Here is a 21588-nt window from a genome sequence, read left to right on the forward strand (position 1 = left end):
CTTCTCAAGAGAACTCTGGAGGTGAAATAGAGCTTTGATTTTCACAGAGGTATCTATTTAATATATGGATAGAAGCATGAAAACACTAATTTCACTTAAAATAATATATTGTTTACTTGCTCATATAGAATTAACTTGGACTGCATAATCCCTGTGTAAATTTGTAATCTTTGATATGGAATCATATATTTAATGAGGCTCTTGGTCAAAATATGTGTGCAGGAAAATCCTTATTTGATGACAAGACTAAACTTCTATGAAAACATAGCTTGGAAAACACCAAAACCCTGATACACAAAATGGGAAGGACAGACTTTCAGCCAAAGTTCTATTTTCTAACTGATAGGAGAGAAGCTACATTCTCTCTCAAACTTCCCTGCATATAGACCAAATCACATTACATGAATCGACTTTTGGTGGGGTCGCTCAACTTTTTTGAAAGGGACGTCTTATGGAAAAGTTGATAACCTGCAAGGTTTATTCCAGGTAGGAATATTAACAGGAAAGATTTGCGTTACAGGCCTGACTTGCTATATGTAGCCAACCTGTTTAGCTGTGTGAAAATTGTAGTCTTGAAGTAGCTTTCACATGCTTTAGTGCAACTGGTGTGATCATATCAGGTTTTCAAAGCAGTCATTATTTTCCTTGTCTATAGATTAATGGCAAAAATAAGTGAAACATACAAACTCAGAACATTACACTCTATATATTCCTGTAAAGTTGGAATGGGAAACCCCAAACTAATTAGGGTCTTTAAATTGAAACACCATGATTTTTTCCCCTTTAGCTTAACAAAAGTACATCAGTGTGGAAATCACAATGAACTGGAAGATCATGTATGTGGCAGTCAACTCTTCAATTCTGGGAACACAGCCTGGCTTGAAAGGGATGCTAGATTTCTGGCCTCCAAATCAAACAAATGGCATTCCATCTCAGTGTCATACAAATTAGTATGGATTTTGGGGAGCCTTTGACAAAATGAGTTGTAATGTTTATATGATGCTACTTGAGCATTAGCTAGAAAATGTTGCCAACTGTGCAGTATTAAAGACAATAGGCTTGTGTCAACAAACTTCAGAATATTTAGACTCTCTCAAGAAAACTAAATCAAGTAGGCATTCCCCAAATATTTGTGGTCATGAGGTCTGACAAAGCTTAAGCTTTCCTTGTTTTCACATATGACATGCATAATGTTGCAGACTAAGGAATAACATGGGGAAGTGAATTAAGCATGGTAATGTAACACTTTCACTCATCACATTCTTCTGGAAATGTTTATGCTATCTTTATTACATGACTAAAGGTAGTTTCTCCTCTTTGCAACAATTTCTGGATGAAAAGAAAAAAAATGACTTCATTCTTGGCAATTGATCTTGAAACATACAATCACCTAAAACTAAAGAATATGGGCTGCAGTTATTAAAGGCTAATGCTAGATTAATGGTATTTCTTCAGAAGGCTTGGAGGAACTTGTAAAACAAAAGGAATTCATGGATGGAGTATATGCATTTGAATACTACCCAGTAACTCCAGGGAAATACATTGTCACAATTTCTTGGGGTGGTCACAACATCCCAAAAAGGTGAGCTGCAACATTTTATATGTTTTAACTGAAAGCGATTCCACAATAAATTGTTTTGAAATTGTATTCGTTGGAAGTATACTGAGGGGTTAGTGGTGACAGTTTTAGTTTTTAGTTCCAAGCTTTACTGCAGGATAGAGGTGTATCCTGTCTTTCCAGTCTAGGAAACTTTGGTAACAGGTTCTAAGAAACAATAACAAAGACAAGACTTGGAGCAGAAAGACATTTAGCACATCAAATCCCCAATTTAATTTTTGTTAATCCTCCTTTTCTTGAAAATACTGATGGCTGTCTACATGGTTTTTCTTTATATTTTATCTTCACTCCTCGGTGAGGTGCCTTAGGTATGGAATTAGAGACTAGCCTTAAGTTGTTTGGTAAGCTTTTTGATTACCTTTTGGTTGTACTTGGATCTCCTTAGTTCCAGTATGTTATTGACCATTCTATCTCAGTTAACAGATTATTAAATATATTTGTGTCCATGGTTGTTGTCTCTTTCTTTTTCTTAATTCTGCTTTCTGGTCGTCTTCTCCTAGCCCATTTGAGGTGCAAGTAGGTCCTGAAGCTGGTCCTCAGAAAGTAAGAGCTTGGGGGCCAGGCCTTCATGAAGGAGTTGTTGGTAAATCAGCAGACTTTGTTGTAGAATCCATCGGTCCGGAAGTTGGATCCCTAGGTAATAACCTGGCTCATTGCACTGCTTCCTTCCAAAACAGATGTTGCTTGATAGATGATGTCTAATTATTTCAATGGCAAGACTTTCCTGCCGTGGAACTAATGGGCTGACTCTTATCTTCTAACCATATTTAAAAGGAATTGGCTTTGCAGACTACTTTTGATGACAATTATAAGTCTATATCCTATTTTCATCTGAGAGAGATTAGCAGTAAATAATGTCCAATCCCTTTTTTTTTTCAGGGTTATCAACCTAATAACGTTATTAGCCTTGCCTTTAAACAGGCTCTAATATTATAATGGGTGGGAAAGAACATCCTAACAAAAATGATAGGAAATTTTAATGCTTAGCACTGTGGATTACAGATATGGAATTACAGTACAGCGCATGGATTAAATGGATTCCTATATCACAGTAGACTGTGGTTTGTTGACTCAGCCTAAGTGGCTGGGATCACACAAAATCGTAAGCCATAAGTGATGGTTTACAAATTACAGTGTTACATCATGCAAAACCTAAACTAAGCAAACTACATTATCACTAGGTACAATCTGTTAACCCAGCTACTGAATGCATGTAGACATTGGCTGAAACAAAAATTTTGACAGATTGCTGTTGTAGATTGGAAAATAGGGTTTGGACAGATAACCAAGCTCATTTATTTTGTTAGACTGGATTTACATGTTATTCTAAAATATAATATTATTTTCTTGTCTATGATTAATGGATTGTGTGATCATAGTCAATTGTTGTTTATTCAGCAGACCTTGTTAATTACATTGTAGCTTAGTACATAGCCTTAAAAATCCTACCTAAATTTAAGTGCCTCTAACAACTGCTAAACTCCTTTTTTCAGGCTTTGCCATTGAAGGCCCATCTCAAGCAAAAATTGAATGTGATGATCAGAATGATGGCTCATGTGATGTGAAATATTGGCCCAAAGAGCCTGGTGAATATGCTGTTCACATTATGTGTGATGATGAAGACATCAAAGACAGCCCCTACATGGCATTCATCCAGCCGGCATCTCTAGACTTCGACTCTGACAAGGCAAGGGTACAAGGAGATGATGATGATGATGATGATGATGATGATTCTGCCTTTTTTATATATAACTCAAAGTGGCGAACATGCCTAATAATCCTGCCTCCTATGAGGTGGGTTGGGCTGAGAGTGAGTGACTGGCCCAAAGTCACCCAGCCGGCTTGGATGCCCAAGGGAGGCCCAGAACTCATAGTCTCCTGGTTCTTTTGAAAATTTAAGATTTGGAAATTGTGAGATTTTGGTCAATGTTGGGGGTTGGAGGTATTGCATAAGATTAGGCCTGAGGCCTGAGCAGCTTGCCAACCACTATATTGTTAAATTCAGGATTGGGCCTTGACCCTAAATGAGGACAATCTGTGTTACAGGCTAAATTAAGGGACATTTCATAATATTTCTGTTTTTGTTTCTGCCTCATCTAGGCCAGTATGTCAATAACAGATACAAGTCTGTCCCAGGTTAGCTTCAGAAATGTAATCCTTGAGAAATGTCTTTGATGGAAGATTCTATAAATAGATATACTTATGCTTGATTTGCATTGTAAGGTGCTCTCTTGAACATTTAATAAAAGCATACTTCTTTTTAATACTTATGCTGATCAGACAAGCTGTTTGACTGGATGTGAAGAGCAAACCTGGGACTATGCAGTTTTAGTAGTACAACGGTCTGTAAAGGCATCTTGGCCTATTCTCAATTTATATCCTGCTAATCTTTTCTAGGTAAAAGCTTATGGCCCAGGACTTGAAAGAACTGGCTGCATTGTGAACAATCCTGCAGACTTTGTAGTTGATACAAAGGAAGCTGGGGATGCTCCTCTGAAGATATATGCACAAGTAAGGGCAGAGATCCAAACAGCATTCACTTCTCATCCATATAGCTTTACCCGTAGATTGTTCTACGCATCTTGAATTGTGTGCAAAAATGCTTGGCCGCATTCATACGTTTCTTCTTCAATGTGGTGTGGCCTATAACATTTAAAGAGATCATCATAAGAGCCCTGCCCTGCCCCTTCATCTACTAAGATTTGATTTGAGACATATCCTTATTACAATGATGTGTTTTCTATCACCTCACTAAGAACCAATTTGTACCTCAACCAAGGTAATATAAACCACTTGCTTTGCAAGTGACTAGAATTCATTGATTAAAAGTAGGGCAATTGATGGCTCTTTTGTGATGGTAATGAAGAGGAGTGCAACTAACCATCTTGAAGATGGGGGAGATAAGAGAACTCTTCTGCCACCTGCTTTTTCCATGCATAAGGAGCAGTGTATGTTTGACATGTAATATACATCCTATTTTTAAACAAGTGGAAAAAAAAATAGACTGAAAAGACATTTCCCCAGGACAGTTGGTAGTAAGTGACCCTGGTTGGGGAGGAGATAATCCAGCTGCAGTAGAACAAGCACAAATGTATGATCAGGTTCTCTAAAAGGAAGCCTTAAGTTTACTGGTTGTTAAACTATGTACCTGCCTACCTTTGTATATATGAAAAACTAATGTTAAAACTAAAAAACTGAGTTCATATTTAGCTTGCTCTTCTTTTTTTTAGGATGCTGATGGAAATCCTATTGATATCCAGATGAGGAGCAAGCCTGATGGCATCTATGCCTGCTCTTACATCCCAACAAAACCAATCAAACATACCATTGCTATTACTTGGGGAGGAGCAAATGTCCCTAACAGTCCTTGCAGAGTAAGTACTAAAGTGCTTAAATATCTGTAGCTGCTTGTTTTCCAGTTGCAGTGTGCTTCCTGACACCTTTTGCAATCCCTTGCTTAAATTAACTGATACTTATTTGAAAGCAAAAGCTGAATCCTATTTTTTTGAAATCATTTTTATTAATCATTTTTTTTAAAAAAATGAACAAGCGAAAAGGAAAAAAGAGAAAAAAATTGCAAAGGTATAATATCAGTAACACAACAAAGAAGTTAGAGAAGTTGCACAGTTACTGCTCAGTATATCGTTGATGAAAAATTAACCATAAAAAACAAAATACATTAAATTATTTTTAACAGTAAGGAAAAGGATGTTAGAGATACTTTTGAATCTCTGAGTTGAGTGCCAAAGTCACCACTATTTTGTCATTTAAAGATACCATTAAAAAGAATGAAGAAAAAGTGCTAACATATTATAAATATTTAGTTTTTAGCTTCCTCTTTGTTTATACTCTGACTGATACACAATATTTGTTAACATTTAACATTTTCATGTATTTCTGAATGAATCTTATTTTTAGGAGTCTGAAATGAGGTTATGAATACCCAAATCAAGAATGGGGAAATTAGATGGATTACGATGAAGGAATTGTTTTGGGACCAGGGTTTTTAATTCTTGACCATTAGGAGCTTAGAGTATGAGAGAGCCAGCTTTGGAGATCACACTAAATTACTAAACATGGGTTAAAAGGGACCACAAACAATGAAAACTAGAGGAATTAAAATGGTGAATGTTGTATAGTGTAGGGGCAAGTGCAGACTGAGCAAAAAATGACAATATACTGCCCCAGGCAGTAGATATCCTTAATACCAGTTGATAGATAAGATCAATAGGAGTTCTGTTTGGATTCATGTGGGCTCCTCAGAGGTTTCCAATTGGCCGCTATGGAAATTAAATAATAATTAACTAGGCTACTAGTGTTTCCTGTGTGGCTGAGGCATTGGATTAGGACCAGGAAGACCTAGGTCCCACCCTCAGTTCCCAGAGGATTGTTTTAAAAAAGAGTTCTATGTATGCCATCTTGAGTTCCTGGATAACAGATTCAACAGATACATAAAACAACATATTGAATGACAATAGAAGAAACCTAAAAGATTGTGTGACCAATGTTGATTACCCTAAAGTGTTAATCTGTGTTTATCAAGTTCACATTTTGAAAATATATGCCACCTAGGTCCAGATTGGGCAAGGCAGTCATCCTCAGAAGGTGAAAGTTACTGGACCAGGGGTGGCAAGAAATGGTCTGAAAGCTAACGAACCTACTCATTTCACTGTGGACTGTACAGAAGCAGGCGAAGGTAAAAAAACAGATCTGTATAGCAAATGCTGAATAGTAACCCTCCCCACTGCCCCCCAGCTCAGTAACTGAATGAAGCTGAAATGCTGTTAAAGGAGAATGCTTGACTCCCATAATGTTGCTTCTTTTAGGTGGATGTGTTTTCTCATGGAAGTGGCTGATAGAATAGTGTGTTTAAGGAAGCAAATATTTAAGCAGCAAGGGGTGATATAGGGGTACAACTGTCAATACAATTTCTAGTGGATTGTTTCTTTCTAGGTGATGTGAGTGTGGGCATCAAGTGTGATGCTCATGTAATAAATGAAGAAGAGCAAGATATAGACTTCGGCATCATACATAATGCTAATGATACATTTACAGTGAAATACACCCCTCCTGCTGCTGGGCGCTATACTGTCAAAGTGCTGTTTGCTGGAGAGGTATGTCATTATTGGAAAGGCGTTTGATGCCAACCCTGGTTCCCAATCTCCGTCCCTCAGATGTCTTAGGAGTATGATTTCTAATAATGGGTATAAGACTAAAACCACTGGGAGGGCATCTGGATAAGGAAAACTGAGTTAGCAGTTGTACTGTATTGTGACCATGTCAAATTGTTGAAGTATCTGTATATGGTAGTAACTGAAGTATTTATTTTAATATGTATTCCATTCTTCTACTTTAGTTGCAGCAATAGAATAGCTTACCATACTGAAAATATATACAAATGTGTCAAGTCTTAATAAAAACATGTACTTGAGGCAGACAAGAGCAATCTGACAAAAGTTGGCCTTAGTTTTAATATATACAGTTATTTCCCCAAACCCATTGCAGTTGACCATTTTAAGATTAAAGTGAAATATAGTATGTATTGTTGAAGGCTTTCACGGCCGGCATATGATGGCTGGTGTGGGTCTTACGGGCTGTGTGGCCGTGGTCTTGAAGTTTCTTCAAGACCACGGCCACACAGCCCGGAAGACCCACACCAGCCATGAAATATAGTATGCTTGGACCTTAAAATATCCTTTGTTCTCTGGCTTTGGATTTAGAAAAGGATTTTGAAAAAAAGAAGTTTTTTGCTTCAACTAAGCCAAGCATCTCCTTTAAACCGAAAAAAATAAGAATACTGAAATTCAAAGCACCATTCCTACTCCTTATACTTAAAGAGTAGATCACAGTGACTTTTGTTTAATTTAAATGGGTATAATAAGCTTGGATGGCCTTAAGATTAAACAGGAGAAAGACTGGTCTGAGCTCCTAGAAAAAAATGCTATAGTAGAGGATTAGTTTGTTTTAACCTCCTGGGTATTCAGAAATGGCTCATTTGATCCAAAGCGTGACATTTAAAACAAATAGTCCTTGTGCTGCAAACAAATATTATTTTCATTTTTTGGGGGGTTTGTTTACAGGGAAAGCAATAATTTAGAAATCTAGTAATTTAGAGAGCAACTGTATGCAAGGGACAGTACGTACAGGGATAATGTTTCTTTACTATTCTAGCCTCAGGATCTTTCTACTGTATGGTGATTTTGTTGAAAAGCTACTACATGTATTATTAATTTTTTTTTTTTTATCTTAAGGAAATTCCTACAAGCCCTTTCAGAGTGAAAGTAGAACCCTCACATGATGCAAGCAAGGTGAAAGCTGAAGGGCCTGGACTAAGTAAAACAGGTAAGATTTCTGCCTGATTAGTGGGCAAACTATTTAATTAGCTGTTTGCTGGTTGCATTCATAATGAAATACAATTCCTTGTCAAGGCCCATAAATGAATGCTAGAAAAGTAAATCTGGAGTATGAAAAATTATATTTGGTATTTGTAGTATTCTATCCAAAAAGGGATTGCACTTTTTTCCCCTGAACATGTCTTGACAAGATGATGATGGATTCCACTCCTTTATCTACCCAGGTGTGGAAAATGGGAAGCCCACGCACTTCACTGTGTTCACAAAAGGTGCTGGAAAAGCCCCTCTGGATGTTCAGTTCAGTGGGCCAATGGAAGGAGATGCTGTCAAAGATTTGGACTTCATTGACAACTATGATTATTCCCACACTGTAAAATACACTCCAATACAGCAGGTAAATTCTCCTATGAAAGGATAGGAATCTGGCATACATTTCCTTAATTCAAGAAATCAGAGGCAGTGCTGTCATTGCAAATAAAATGTGTTAGTGCAATAAGTTACAGATATCTCTCTTGTACACAGCAAGTTTCTTACACATTTTTTTATTAAACAATGCTCTGAAAGCTGTTTCATATTTAATATGTTATATTTTAAACTCCAAATCTAGCTAAGATTTGTTTATAGGGATTTAAGTCATAGTTTCCAATTAGCATGTGTCTCTAACAGTGTGCAATGTTACTATTGGCGCCGAGACATCGTCAAGCAAGCAGCAAAGCAAAACTGAAGATTACTGTTCATCCTGAACTGGAATGTACACATGTTGGTGTAATTCTGCTCTTTAGAAGAACTGTCATTTAGTTCTGTGCTGAGGGACAGTAAGGGTGATTGTTGGCAGAGACCGTTTCCAAAGTAAACTTACATATTTTGTATATTGGTATGATCTCTAGGCTATCTTGCTGACCCCAGCAATTTTTAAATGCCTGTAGTTTGGAGTAACTAGATTCAGTGATGTCTTTGCTTTAGTTGGATCTTGCTAGCATAAACCTTGATGCCAACTTTATCTTAGGCGTGCTGCTGTTGTAAGTGGAAATGGAATTTGACTTCTGAACAGTGTTTCTTTGTAGAAACTCTGGCAACTTGCATGTCTGCAGGTGTAGCGTATATTTGAGGAACTGTCTTCAAAGTATGGTTGACTTGTCAAATCTGTCTTTTGGAAGCAGTTAACAATTCCTGGTTTGCTTACTACTCAGAAAGGCAAGCCTTTTTGTAAGCCAATTAATCCATGATACACACCAATAGAGCATAATAATAATAATAATAATATATAAAACAGTTGAGCTGCTCTATTAGTGTATATCATGATTAATTGGTTTACAAAAAGGCTTGGCTTTCTGAACAGTTATTATTATTATACAGTAATTCATATTATTTTAAATTTATGAAAAACAGAACTTCTAAGTTGCACCAAATTGAATCCCTAAGCTCTTTGCATATCTTAAACTTGGGGTAAAGCTACAGGAGCCGTTTTGTCCTGAAGTGCTAGTTATTAAATGCAGGATGCTTCATGGGAAGTGGCCCACCTGCTTTCTATACTATACCCCCAAATCTTCTATATATTAGGAGCATGAGAATTATCTTAGGCTCCTAGTTTAGAGTACTTTTACTGCCACACATTGCAGAGGATTGGACTAAATGATCCTTGGGGTCCCTTCCAACTCCATAATTCTGTGATTTAGAAATGGAAATGGTGGCTGTGTAGAAGTGTCCTTAAACAAGGCAGCAAAGATTAAAGGAGATTGAATAATGGCATTCTGTCATGGATTGAAAACTGAACAGTAGCTAGTGACAGTTTTGCATAATGCTGTCTTGTTTAAACAGTGCATGATATATATTTCTGTATTTCTGGAAAGGGTTCTGAATGGGGAGGGGAAAAAAAAACAGGTTAAAGGGTGAAGTAGGCAAACAAAATAGTCCTTGCTCTGTCAGATTTGTAAATACCGCAGTGAGAAATGCTACTTATTAAACATTAAGCTGTGTCTAGCCCTGTGAAAATATAACTTCCATTCCCAAGGAATTAATTTCCAGAACTGTCTTATGATACACACCTTGGTTACAAGGAGTTCTCTTGTTGTGCTGTTCTGGCCCTTGCCCAAGTAACTTTGTTGAAAAAAAAAAAGTCAATGTATTTATTCTGTATCAGCTTCTACTAAGTTTGTGGAATATTAGTGAATGTATTAATATTAAAGAAATAGAGAAAAGGGAAGTCCTGGATGCATTAATCTTGTACCCTGTGAAAATATTGCACACAGCTAAATGGCAGTTTCTAGGCACGCAACACTTCTTCTTTCTAAGCGCTTAATTGCAACACAGAAACAACAGTGCAGTTGCCTTTCTGTTATGGGTGGTAGTCATAGGTGCCGCTGAAACTGCAGTACACAAAATGATGGTGGGTGAATGAGAACCAAGAAAGTAGATGGTAACCAAATTATGTGTAGACCAGAGGGGTCGAACCTGGCCTACTGGGATGTGCAGATATAATTAGCATAAAATCTTAAATAGATTATAATCTGTCAGGTTTCAGAAATTTGAATCTTACACGAATACATGGATACAAAGATGGTTTTATTATAGTACAAATGATTAAAATTCAAAGGGGCAAACAGCATCTTTCACATTTTTGAAAAAAAACCCCACTCAATCTGCTGATAATTAATACTATTGTATTGCTCAGTGTTTCTGTTTTGTTATTCTTATAGCTGTGTTTGTATATACTACGAAAGATTCTTCAGTAGAAATCTGGAAGTAAGCAACTACCTGCATGACTTCTGGAAATGTTCATCTTCACATGTTAATTTATTATGATGTTTGCTGGATTTCTTAGTATTGATATTTGAAATTAATTTAAAAATGTACTTGACCTCTCTAGGGTAACATGAACATTCAGGTGAAGTATGGTGGTGATCCTGTTCCTGGAAGTCCTTTCACTGTGGGTGTTGCTGCACCACTTGACTTGAGTAAAGTTAAAATCAGTGGCCTGGAAAGCAGTAAGTAACTCATCTAGTGTTCACTTTCTAATAGAACACATATGAAAAACCTAACCACTGAACAAACTCTTCTAAAATGAAGGATGAGATGCTGTAGACTTAATATGTAGATCTAAGCTATGCAACATGTTTTGTAGCGTTCCTTATCATACTGAAAAGGAAATACTTTATTTATATTTATATTATTTATATTTCAAATTTGTTACCACCCATCTCACTGTGGGGTGACTCTGGGTGGTTTATAGTAAAAATAGAATAAATATTGATTAAAATAGATAAATATTAATTAATTAATTAAAATGTGTTGAAAACACACTTCCTTTATAATACTTCCAAGTATTATAAAGCATAGTTTGAGTGCAAAGACCTGCTGATTGTGAAGTTAACAGCAATAATAGTAAAACAAACTAAAAACTTTAAGAGTCAATTTTGCCCTACTACAATAAAGCATTGAAAGATGGGAAACTTTTTTTAAAAAGAATTCCTACCCATTGATCTTTAGGAAGTTAAGTACATACACTATTTGATCAAAGTTGTCTGTATACTGAATTTCCAGAGAGGGTACTGTTTTTGTCACCACACATTAATATAGCTAAAGTCTTGCTGACTTTAATTACATTAAGTACCTTTTAAAATAGCTCTAAATACCTGACGGTATTTATTTTCTGAGGCTCTTTAAGTACTTTAGATCTGCCATCTTAGCTTCTTCAGGGAAATCTTAACTTATATGCAGAACACATCCTTAGTGTATTCAAATGCCTGTGTCCTAACAAAGTATGGTATGTCTCTGTACTACCTAATTGAGTGTTCCTTTGGAATTGGCTTGTTGAGTGAATTATTTAGATACACCGAATATGTGCTTTGATGTATAGCTTATCCCTTTATGTGTGTGTATGTCTGTTCCTCATTCCATTGATGGATTTTCCATACATCTGGTGGAAAGAGGCCCATTTTCACTCTGTTTTCTTTATTTTCTAAAGGAGCCGAAGTAGGGAAAGATCAAGAATTTCTCATTGACACGAAAGGAGCTGGTGGGCAGGGTAAACTTGATGTGGCCATAGTCTCCCCAACCCAGAAAATTTTACCATGCTTAGTAGAACCTGTCATTGGAAAAGAGTGTAGTAGTGTAAAGTATATTCCAAAAGAAGAAGGACTTCATGCCATTGATGTGAATTATGATGGGAATCCAGTCCTGGGAAGCCCTTATACTGTAGAAGCCACTTTACCACCAGATCCTTCTAAGGTAAGAATCTTTTTTATGGGTAGCAATTCACTGATACCATTTTCAAGTGTTCCCTTTAGCTATGGTGTACAGAAATTATCTAACCTGTGCTGGATACTTCAGATTTTGTTACTAATTAAAAGTTGTGTGTGCAAAGCACAAGTTTCATCATGTTTACATAGCTGATAAATTTCTTGCTGAAAGCATCCCAGTTGGTCAAAATTAGCTTGAGGTGTCTGTTGAAGTGTTTTCTAGTGTAGTTGTAGTCACTTAAAAACAGGTAAAACAGCTGGATCTGCTATGATTGCATATTTATCTTATCTGGGCATATTTTATTATGATCTAAGCATTCAAGCCTTATAATAACTTTCATGATTTAAAGACCTGCTAAATAAATGATGAGATTATTTATTTGTGTGTGTGTGTGTGTACATGGATTGGTTTGAAAACAAATTGATGAGCCTATCAGAATGATAAAGAATAGCAGTATCCTGGTTAGGTTAGAAAGTATGGAAATGTGTCATTGTCTTTTAAAAATAAAAACTGGCATTTGAGCTTGGTATTGCAGTGTGCTTCTAAATAATAAATAATATAAGGATATACTTGAATCTTCAGAACTAGATTTAAAATTCTAGAAATGACTGAAGTGACTTCGTAGGTATCATATTCAGCACCTCTTACTAATTTTTCTAGGTGAGAGCTTATGGGCCAGGCCTCCGGGAAGGGCTTGTTGGAAAACCCGCAGAATTCACAATAGACACCAAAGGAGCTGGAACTGGTGGTCTGGGTTTGACAGTAGAAGGACCATGTGAAGCCAAAATAGAGTGCTCTGATAATGGAGATGGAACATGTTCAGTCTCCTACTTACCTACAAAACCAGGTGAATACCTGGTGAACATTCTTTTTGAGGAAGTCCATATTCCTGGCTCTCCTTTCAAAGCTGACATTGAAATGCCATTTGATGTTTCAAAAGTGCTTGCCACAGGTCCTGGACTTCAACATGGCAAAGTGGGTGAAGCTGGATTGCTTAATGTGGATTGTTCAAAAGCTGGACCTGGGAAACTGGATATGGAAGCTGTGTCTGATTCTGGTTCTAAAGCTGATGTTGAGGTTAAAGATAATAAAGATGGAACTTATACAGTTACATACGTGCCCCTTATCGCTGGGATACACACACTCAAGATGAAATATGGTGGAGAACCAGTGCCAAATTTTCCGGCACGTGTCAAAGTTGATCCTGCCATAGACACAAGCAAGGTTCAAGTGTTTGGACCAGGAATTGAAGGGAAAGGTAAGTTTGTTTTAGTTTAATAGGAATGCTGCAAATAAACCCTAACCAATATGTGCTATGTGTAAAGATAAAAAGAATGTGTTCGGATGTGCCTGTGACAGAACATAATCTTTGTACTTTTCACGATACAAAATTATATGGCTTCCTCGTTTTTCAAGCATTTTGATGAAAGTGACTGCTACAGTGTCTCTAACCAAAATTGTGGGGGGGGGGGAGGTGCTAGACAGATTATGATTGCTTTATACAGTTTAGCTCTCTTTAGTATCCTTACTGTGTTTGAGCACTTGAACCTATTTCTGTATAAAAACATGCATAGATACATGTGGACCTAAAGCATAGCTTTGTTCAAATGACACTGTTACAATAATTACTTTGCAGATGTCTTCCGTGAGGCAACAACAGATTTTACTGTTGATGCTAGCCCCTTGACCAAAACTGGTGGAGACCATATCAAAGCCCAAATTGCAAATCCCTCTGGAGCTTCCACAGATTGCCTCATCAAAGACAATGCTGATGGCACATATGCAGTAGAGTTTACTCCATTTGAAAGAGGTGAGTACTGCCTGCTACTATTAATTCTGGAGGAAAGCAGTGGAAATAGATTGTATTATAGAATAACGTTATTTACTTTAATGAGAGTGAGGCCCGTCTGAAGGCTAGGCATTTCAGCTGCAGTGAAAGCAACAAAGTATGCTTACCTCTCTGCCTCCATTGCATCCATACTAGCAAGGCTTTTCCATCCTATGGAAATTGGAAGGAGAAAGCTGTTGCGTCATTTTTTGTGATTGGATCTATCTTGACTTGATCTCCAGCATTGGAGCAGGTCATAGAGATAGAATCTCAGCAAACTCTGGTCCCATTATTTTGGATTCTTTTTGGCTTGTAGATCTTGAAGATGTGGATAGGGTGTATAGAGATAAAAAGACTGTAGCTTGCTTATTTGATCCTTTTCCCTCCCGGCTGATTAAATTGGCTAGGATTAGTCTGGCTTCATGGTTAAAAGAGATGAACAATGTCGTCTTGGTATAGTGCCTTGCTGCTTAAAGATGGCAATAATAAGACTTTGATTGAAAATCCTCCCTTAATCTGGGAGATGTACAGTGATTAAGCCAGTCTCAAATGTTAATGATGTTCATATAATGTTGAATTATATACCAAAGCGTTGGAATTTGACTGTTTATCAGGAATTGTGGTTGCATTGAGCATGGGGAGCGGCACAAAGAATTATATTAAGACATTGAAAGGTGATATTATTCCAAATGGCAAGGAATGGTTGTTGTAAATGTGTGATCTGTCTGTTTTGGAAAAGGCAGTATTTTCTGTCAATCAAAGGATGTAGCAATATGTGTTGTTATGGCAGAGATTATGTGGTATCTTACAATAACATCTTGCATTGTTCATATTATAATAGTGAATTCATTGGTAAACCATGACTATTGATAAGTATAAAATATAAGATAGATTTTTTCTTTTCTTTTCTTTCTTAGTTTGTATTTTTAATTTTTTTCTCTTTTTTTAAGATTAAAGATTGTTTTGTTACAAAATAAAGATATTAAATAATAATTTAAAAAGAGTAGAAAGGTGGGTATGAATCAACTGCATATTTAGTTAATAAATATGTGATGTATTGCCACATTAAGCTTCACAGAGCCTGTCCATAAAGGTACACCTTTTACTTACAGGTCCTCATACAGTTGAAGTGACTTATGATGATGTTCCTGTTCCAAATAGTCCATTCAGAGTTGATGTCACAGAAGGATGTCATCCTTCACGTGTTGTGGCCCAAGGAACTGGGTTACAAGAAGGCTTCACAAATAAACCCAACCCATTTACTGTTGTTACTCGGTAAATATTATGAACATATAAGACTTTTGAGTACCAGTAGCCATGCTGTCTGGAAGTGATGGAAATTGAAGGGTGACAGGTTGAAAAAGGGTGTAGTATACTCTGAATTACCATGCAGAATAAAGCCATACTAGCTGATCTGTCTCTGTGTAACATTGCACATAACCATCTAAAAATACTTTAGGAAGTAGAGGCATGAAATAGCATTGTGAACACTTGCCAGTCTCTTCTTGGTACTAGCTGCTTAGCAGGGAGATGCCATGGACTGTGTGCAAATATCCCAAGACAGTTCAGAGCTCTTTTGGGCGTTGCTGTAAGTTTAATGATGAGTAATAAAAGATGCAATATAGTTCCTAACAACCTACAGCCACACCCCTTGAAGTTATTATCTGATGTATGCCTGCCAACTTGTGTCATCACCTAAGATTTCAACATTCCCCAACCTTAATCAGAGTCTGAGCATGGGGGAAAAAACCTTTAGTCAACTGAGGTGTCTCTGTCCCAGACAGTCTTTATTATGCTTCCTAAACAACAGTTGCTGTGTGACAAAGTGCAGTAGCATGGCACAATTAATAGCAATGATCCAATGCACAAGTAGCCTAACATAGCAGTCCTTAAGGTAAAATGATGTTGGTAATTAATATAAGCATACTAACTTTTCTTTATTTTTGCAGAGGGGCTGGAATTGGTGGCCTTGGAATAACGGTTGAAGGACCTTCAGAATCTAAAATAAGCTGTAAAGATAACAAGGATGGCAGCTGTAGTGCAGAATATATTCCATATGTACCAGGAGATTATGATGTCAACATAACTTATGGGGGTGAACATGTTCCTGGTAAGGCTATTCCTGCATTATAAGAATGGAAAATGAAAAGGCTATGAATTGTTCTTCTTGCCAAAGGACATTTGAAGCACTGATAATGGAACTTGGGAAAATATTGAAATATGTTGGGAGCTAAAAGTTCCCAATAGAACATACTATCTAGGCAGAAAATGCTGATCTTCCAGAATTCTAGGCAAATTGATAAATCACCCTTACAGTAATGATGATATGTTTTAATTGATTTTGGGCAGCTAGAGATACTGTCAGTGAATGTAATACTTCCCCTGTTTTACCAATATCCAGTTTTATAATACCCTAAAATGTGATGAGTGCTTTTATCAACATCCTGAACAAGAATAATTATTTGAAGGAAATCTAAAAACTCAGAACAGTGATAAGTCTTTAATAACTGGCAGTGTTAGAATCTGATGAAACTAAATTGTAAATCATTCCATAGATGTTAGTAAGTTAGTTTATCTTTGTTCTTCAGTCGAAACTGCTGTCATCTATTCACTTTGTTCCTTATAACAGTGCATACGTTTATTAGACTCTACATGAACTTTTGTTTACATTTTATTGTACTGTCTCCATCACACCTCTTTGATTTTTAATCTACAGCAGGATTGAGTTTACACAGGCCAACTGCAGTAGCTTTCCTGTCCCATCTGCTCATGATTGTATAATAATACTTTCCTGATCTTGAGATTTCTTCAGCCTCCTCCATTTTACCTCAGTTTCCTGTGTCTTCATTTTCCTTCAGCCTGCCTTCATTTATCCTTAGGTTTTTGTTTTTCACTCCATAATCTACACTCTTAATTTGTCCAACTTTATTTTGAACTCTCTTGTTTTTGCTCTCACCCACCCCCGTCACCAGTCTATCCATTGAAGTTATTCCTAATGCTTCTATGTAGTTTTGAATTCCAGTCATATTGAGTTTTCTTGGTGACTGAAGTCAATTAGCAAATTTTCTAACAGTTTTTCCCCTGAACATTCTTTTTGGTCAGGGCCATTAAGCTGATTTTGGTTGAGCATCTCCTGCACAATATAAAATTGAATCTAAACTGCAACACAATTTTAAATGCATACAACTCTGAATTATCAGGATAGGCATCACTTATGACTTAGAAAGCAGCGTGCGTTGAGCTGTGCTACGGAGAAGGTGGCTGATGATTTATCTTCAGAAGTTATAATGCATTTGTTTTGCATTACATTGCTTAAGCATGTTTATTGTTGTCTAATACTTTGTTTTTGTTTTCATTTTAGATTTTTTATCCCACCTTTATTATTTTTATAAATAACTCAAGGCAGTGAGCATACCTAATACTCTTTCCTCCTATTTTTTTATTGGTAGGTAGCCCATTTAAAGTTCCTGTAAAAGATGTCATTGACCCCAGCAAGGTGAAAGTGGCAGGACCAGGTTTGGGGACAGCTGTGCGTGCCAGAATTCCTCAGGTCTTTACTGTGGATACTAGCAAAGCTGGAGTAGCACCACTTGAAGTTACAGTGGCAGGACCCAGAGGTAGGATGTTTCTCTCTATAACTTAGAATTAGTGTTTCTTTTAAATGAGAATGTATAGGTACTGCATACAGAAGTGCATGACCTCCATTTCAGTACTGAAACTTATAAAGAACTTATTTAAGAAATGGTTCCCAAATGGCGGTAAGTAAAAGTAGCACTGCATACATTTTTCTGCTTAGTGTTTGTAGAGCTGCAGAAAGTGAGAGACTACTATAATCAAGATAATCCTGACACACATAATATTTGGAAACCTTAAACTAGTTAAAAAAAAACCCAGACATTAATTAGGAATGTTTTAGCCTGAGCATTGGTTGAAGAGTTCAGAGTACATCTGAAGAATCTCTTACATTTAACTTGGTACTTTCCAGATGGGCTGATTGGAAATTCAAGGAGTTCCCATACATCTGTAGGGTACCAGACTGGGGAAGGCGGCTGAAACAAATCAATATGTGTTCTCGATAAATGTATATCAAAAGCATTACGGAAGAGTAGGTTGAATGGGCATTTCCCGAACTCTGCATACGCCCAAGAATGTACTGCTTTAAAAGGTTCTAAATTATAAGGATAAAAGAATATCTGCATGTTCTAGGCCAGTAAGAAATATAGAATATATTTCTGCCAGTTGAACTAGAAAAGAATCTATGCTTCCCTTCAATAATGTTTAAATTGTGCAAGGGGACTAAGAAGCTTGCATAACGATTCAACTTAATTTGTAGACACTGAAGAGTGTTGAAACAGTTTTCTCTTGAGTCAGACAGAAATAGAGTAGACCTCATTTCCTTTGAGTGGCCCTTGAGAAAAGCAAGTAAAAAGCAAAGAAAGAGCATAGAATTTGAAAACCCGATCACAAGGGGCATTACATGCATATACACAAACAGATGCACGCACACACATGCACCTATATACATAAACATACATCAAAGTAAGGATTAGGAAAAGAGGGTCGAAATTCATGAGAATATGGGTAACAGAAAGCAAACTTAATTCTAATAATACTGGATACTAACCATTGTTGCATGAATAAGTGCAGATTTATTCAGTGCAAATTTAAAAGATGAGATATAAATAAAAAATAATTTAATGCTTGTTATTAGCTAAAGTCTGAACAGCCAAGCCACTTATTTGGGTTGTAAGTCAAAATATATGGAAGGCACAAGATTGTCTAACCATACACCACTACACGTTAACTAAGTAATGCTGTCTAGTAAAAGATTGAGCATTTAATACCAATATCCAACATTTTCTGTGAAGTTAAACCAGGTTTTTACACATGAACTCTTGGAGAACTATTTAGAGCTGACTTATGTTAGCTTTGCTGGCAGCACCTTAGCAACCTTATTTGAGCTTGGTTACTAAGCAGGGCAGCCCTGGTTTGCACTTGGAGATGGGAGACCACCAGGAAATAGAGTCCCCCATTGGGGGGAGATGGGTGGGGGACAAATTTAATAAATAAATAAAATAAATAAATACCAGGGATGACAGACTAGACTGGGAAGTCAGAAAAGCTTCCCAGAAGATAGTGGTGTCAAACCACTTTTATAACCCTCTCAAGAATACCTCATGGATGCTGTCACCAAGCTTGAACCTGAGTTGAGAATATCTTTATCATTTACAGATCTAACTTAGCTTCTTACTTAAAAGCATGTATTTCTTTGACTATGAAGGTAACTTGGAATGGATGAAGGAAAGTAGTTACAGTGATGTCAATCAGTGCTGAATGGGACATATGTGCTGTGACATGTCTATTGCGTTTATGACCAGTTGTAATTAGTTTTCATCTAAACAAATTGACAATTAATAGAGCTCTAATTTTGGGGGGGCAGGGGGGGAGAAATGATTTAAGTTAAATAGTTTTTTAATTCTAGCTGATGAGCCGGATTCCCAGTCATGGCGCAGTCCATTGAAAACACTTTCACAGTTCTTTAGAGGTGACCTACAGGGTGACTCTAATGAGACAGGTTTGAACTCTCACTAATTATCTGTACTTTAAATAAATCTTCTAAACTCTAACTGTAGCTTTAATAAACGGAAGAGAAGTTTATAAGAAATAGACTTCTCTACACAGCTACTTCTGCTAAACTTTGCATTGAAATACCTTTTTACTAAAACTTTCCTTGCTTTATGTGCTGAATTAGGTATAATAATCAAAACTTTGCTTGCTATTGATCCTGTGAAATGATTCTCTATATAAATCCGTGCTTTGTGGTTTCTGGGATAGACTTTAACTTTTTCCATATCTTTAGCTACAGGTCATATAACACTTATTGGCTATGCAAATTTATTATTTGCTAAACTTCTTAATGGTATACTGTGATATATCTAAAATTATTAACAGTTCTACATTAACAAACCACAGTATCATGCTGGTTTTATAGTATTGTACATTTCTACTGATTGGGACAACATCTAATCTTTCTGTTTAAGATGGGAAGCTTAGATTTAAGTATGTCCCATTACTGACCTAGCTAGTTGCCTATATTTGGAAAAACACATTATTCCAATCTGTCCTTGATAGAAGATTCTTAGCTTACAGTTATGGATCAGCTGAGGAACTGCTAGCGAATCATCATTTCTCTAATTGGTGAAGTCACAGACTGATAGAAATAAATTCACATAGTTGAACGTGTCCTAAGTAGATGTCTGCACTGATTTCTTGAAAAGCTTCAATCTGTTTTTTGTAAATTGATAACATTGCTTAAAAAAAAATTAGCTCTGAAGCCTTGGGAAGGCAACTGAATGAGTGAAATGTGGCCTCTTTCCTCTTTAGGCTTGGCAGAACCTGTGAATATAACTGACAATGGTGATGGAACTCACACAGTAGCATACACCCCTACGCAAGAAGGCCCCTACGCAATTGCAGTTAAATATGCGGATGAAGAAATTCCTAGAAGGTAAGAGTGGGTGAAAAACAGTAAAACTATTCCATAGGACCTAAAAGGTGCATTTGACTGGCCTCCGGTATCGCAGCAGGTTGCATCTTTGGCACATGTTTTAGCTTTGGTGCTTGATTTTAACAAGGAGTTTGGAAGAAATGGTTTCTGTTGCAAAGGTTCAGCTTTTCTTCATGGTTGCAAGAGAGAAGGAAGCAGTGGCAAAGCGATGTGCGTTTCTTTGGGCCAGAGAACCAGTAAACTGTCTGCGACTTTTCTGATGTTTGCCCCTGAAATACAGAAAACTGCTCACTTGGATCGAGCTAATCCTTTCTCCAAACCTGCGATCAGTTTGCTTTTACTTCTGTTTTATGGAGTTTTTAGTATTATAAACACTAGAAGGTTGAGTGGCTCATTGTTAGGAAGCCAGTGTTTCTGTTTTGGATAATAAGTGGGCAGCTTTAACTTGAGTTAAACGAGTTCTTTTCATTTGCTGTTAATAAACAAACAACTAATAACTTCTTTCTCTCATCTTAGCCCATTCAAACTGAAAGTGCTTCCAACGTATGATGCCAGTAAAGTGACAGCTAGTGGGCCTGGCCTTGTCTCCCATGGGATTCCAGCCAGCATACCTGCGGAATTTGTTGTGGATGCTAAAGATGCAGGCCAAGGACCTCTCTCAGTACACATAGCAGTAAGACACCACTACCTCTTCTCTTCTCTTCTCTTCCCCCGCCGCATTAGCTCAATCTTGAAGTATGTGAGTTATCTGTGTATGGCAGGGAGTTTGAATATTGTCGTCTTATATATTGTGGTATTTTATGTATATCAGCTTTCCATAAAACACTTACCTTTTGCTCCTCTTACACTTGTATATTTTACTCACTGAAAATGAAATGTGACTGTTGTGTCCTGGGAGAACCTGTTGATCCTAATAGAAGTTGATCTGAACATAATATCATAACATTTTTTATATGAACTATTCCTGGCCTTTCCAAATTCCTTAAAATTAGGCCAGTTTCACCATGAATGAGCCAGTACATGTTTTACCATAGTACTCTCA

At 36.9% G+C, this 21588-nt stretch overlaps 1 protein-coding gene across 4 annotated transcripts in view; it reads left to right on the forward strand.

The window, feature by feature from the left end:
- The window catches only part of FLNB (filamin B), a 75630-nt gene that overhangs the window by 36615 nt on the left and 17427 nt on the right, over positions 1–21588 (forward strand). For 2 of the 4 annotated variants that reach the window (XM_007425250.3, XM_088134230.1), the window contains exons 10-28: positions 1456–1582; positions 2119–2255; positions 3112–3305; positions 4016–4129; positions 4849–4992; positions 6191–6314; positions 6572–6732; positions 7870–7960; positions 8196–8365; positions 10838–10955; positions 11936–12198; positions 12871–13468; positions 13847–14020; positions 15151–15313; positions 15988–16148; positions 17488–17655; positions 19521–19613; positions 20423–20546; positions 21063–21219. In XM_007425250.3, the coding sequence (XP_007425312.2) occupies positions 1456–1582; positions 2119–2255; positions 3112–3305; positions 4016–4129; positions 4849–4992; positions 6191–6314; positions 6572–6732; positions 7870–7960; positions 8196–8365; positions 10838–10955; positions 11936–12198; positions 12871–13468; positions 13847–14020; positions 15151–15313; positions 15988–16148; positions 17488–17655; positions 19521–19613; positions 20423–20546; positions 21063–21219 (3281 nt within the window). The remainder of the gene's footprint in view (positions 1–1455; positions 1583–2118; positions 2256–3111; positions 3306–4015; positions 4130–4848; positions 4993–6190; positions 6315–6571; positions 6733–7869; positions 7961–8195; positions 8366–10837; positions 10956–11935; positions 12199–12870; positions 13469–13846; positions 14021–15150; positions 15314–15987; positions 16149–17487; positions 17656–19520; positions 19614–20422; positions 20547–21062; positions 21220–21588) is intronic. The other 2 variants (XM_007425251.3, XM_015887575.3) reach the window with 1 other exon arrangement.

Source organism: Python bivittatus, unplaced genomic scaffold, assembly GCF_059951505.1.
Source record: "Python bivittatus isolate LINGU-HERP-01145 unplaced genomic scaffold, Pbiv_v1 ctg000080_np1212, whole genome shotgun sequence".
Lineage (NCBI taxonomy): Eukaryota > Metazoa > Chordata > Lepidosauria > Squamata > Pythonidae > Python > Python bivittatus.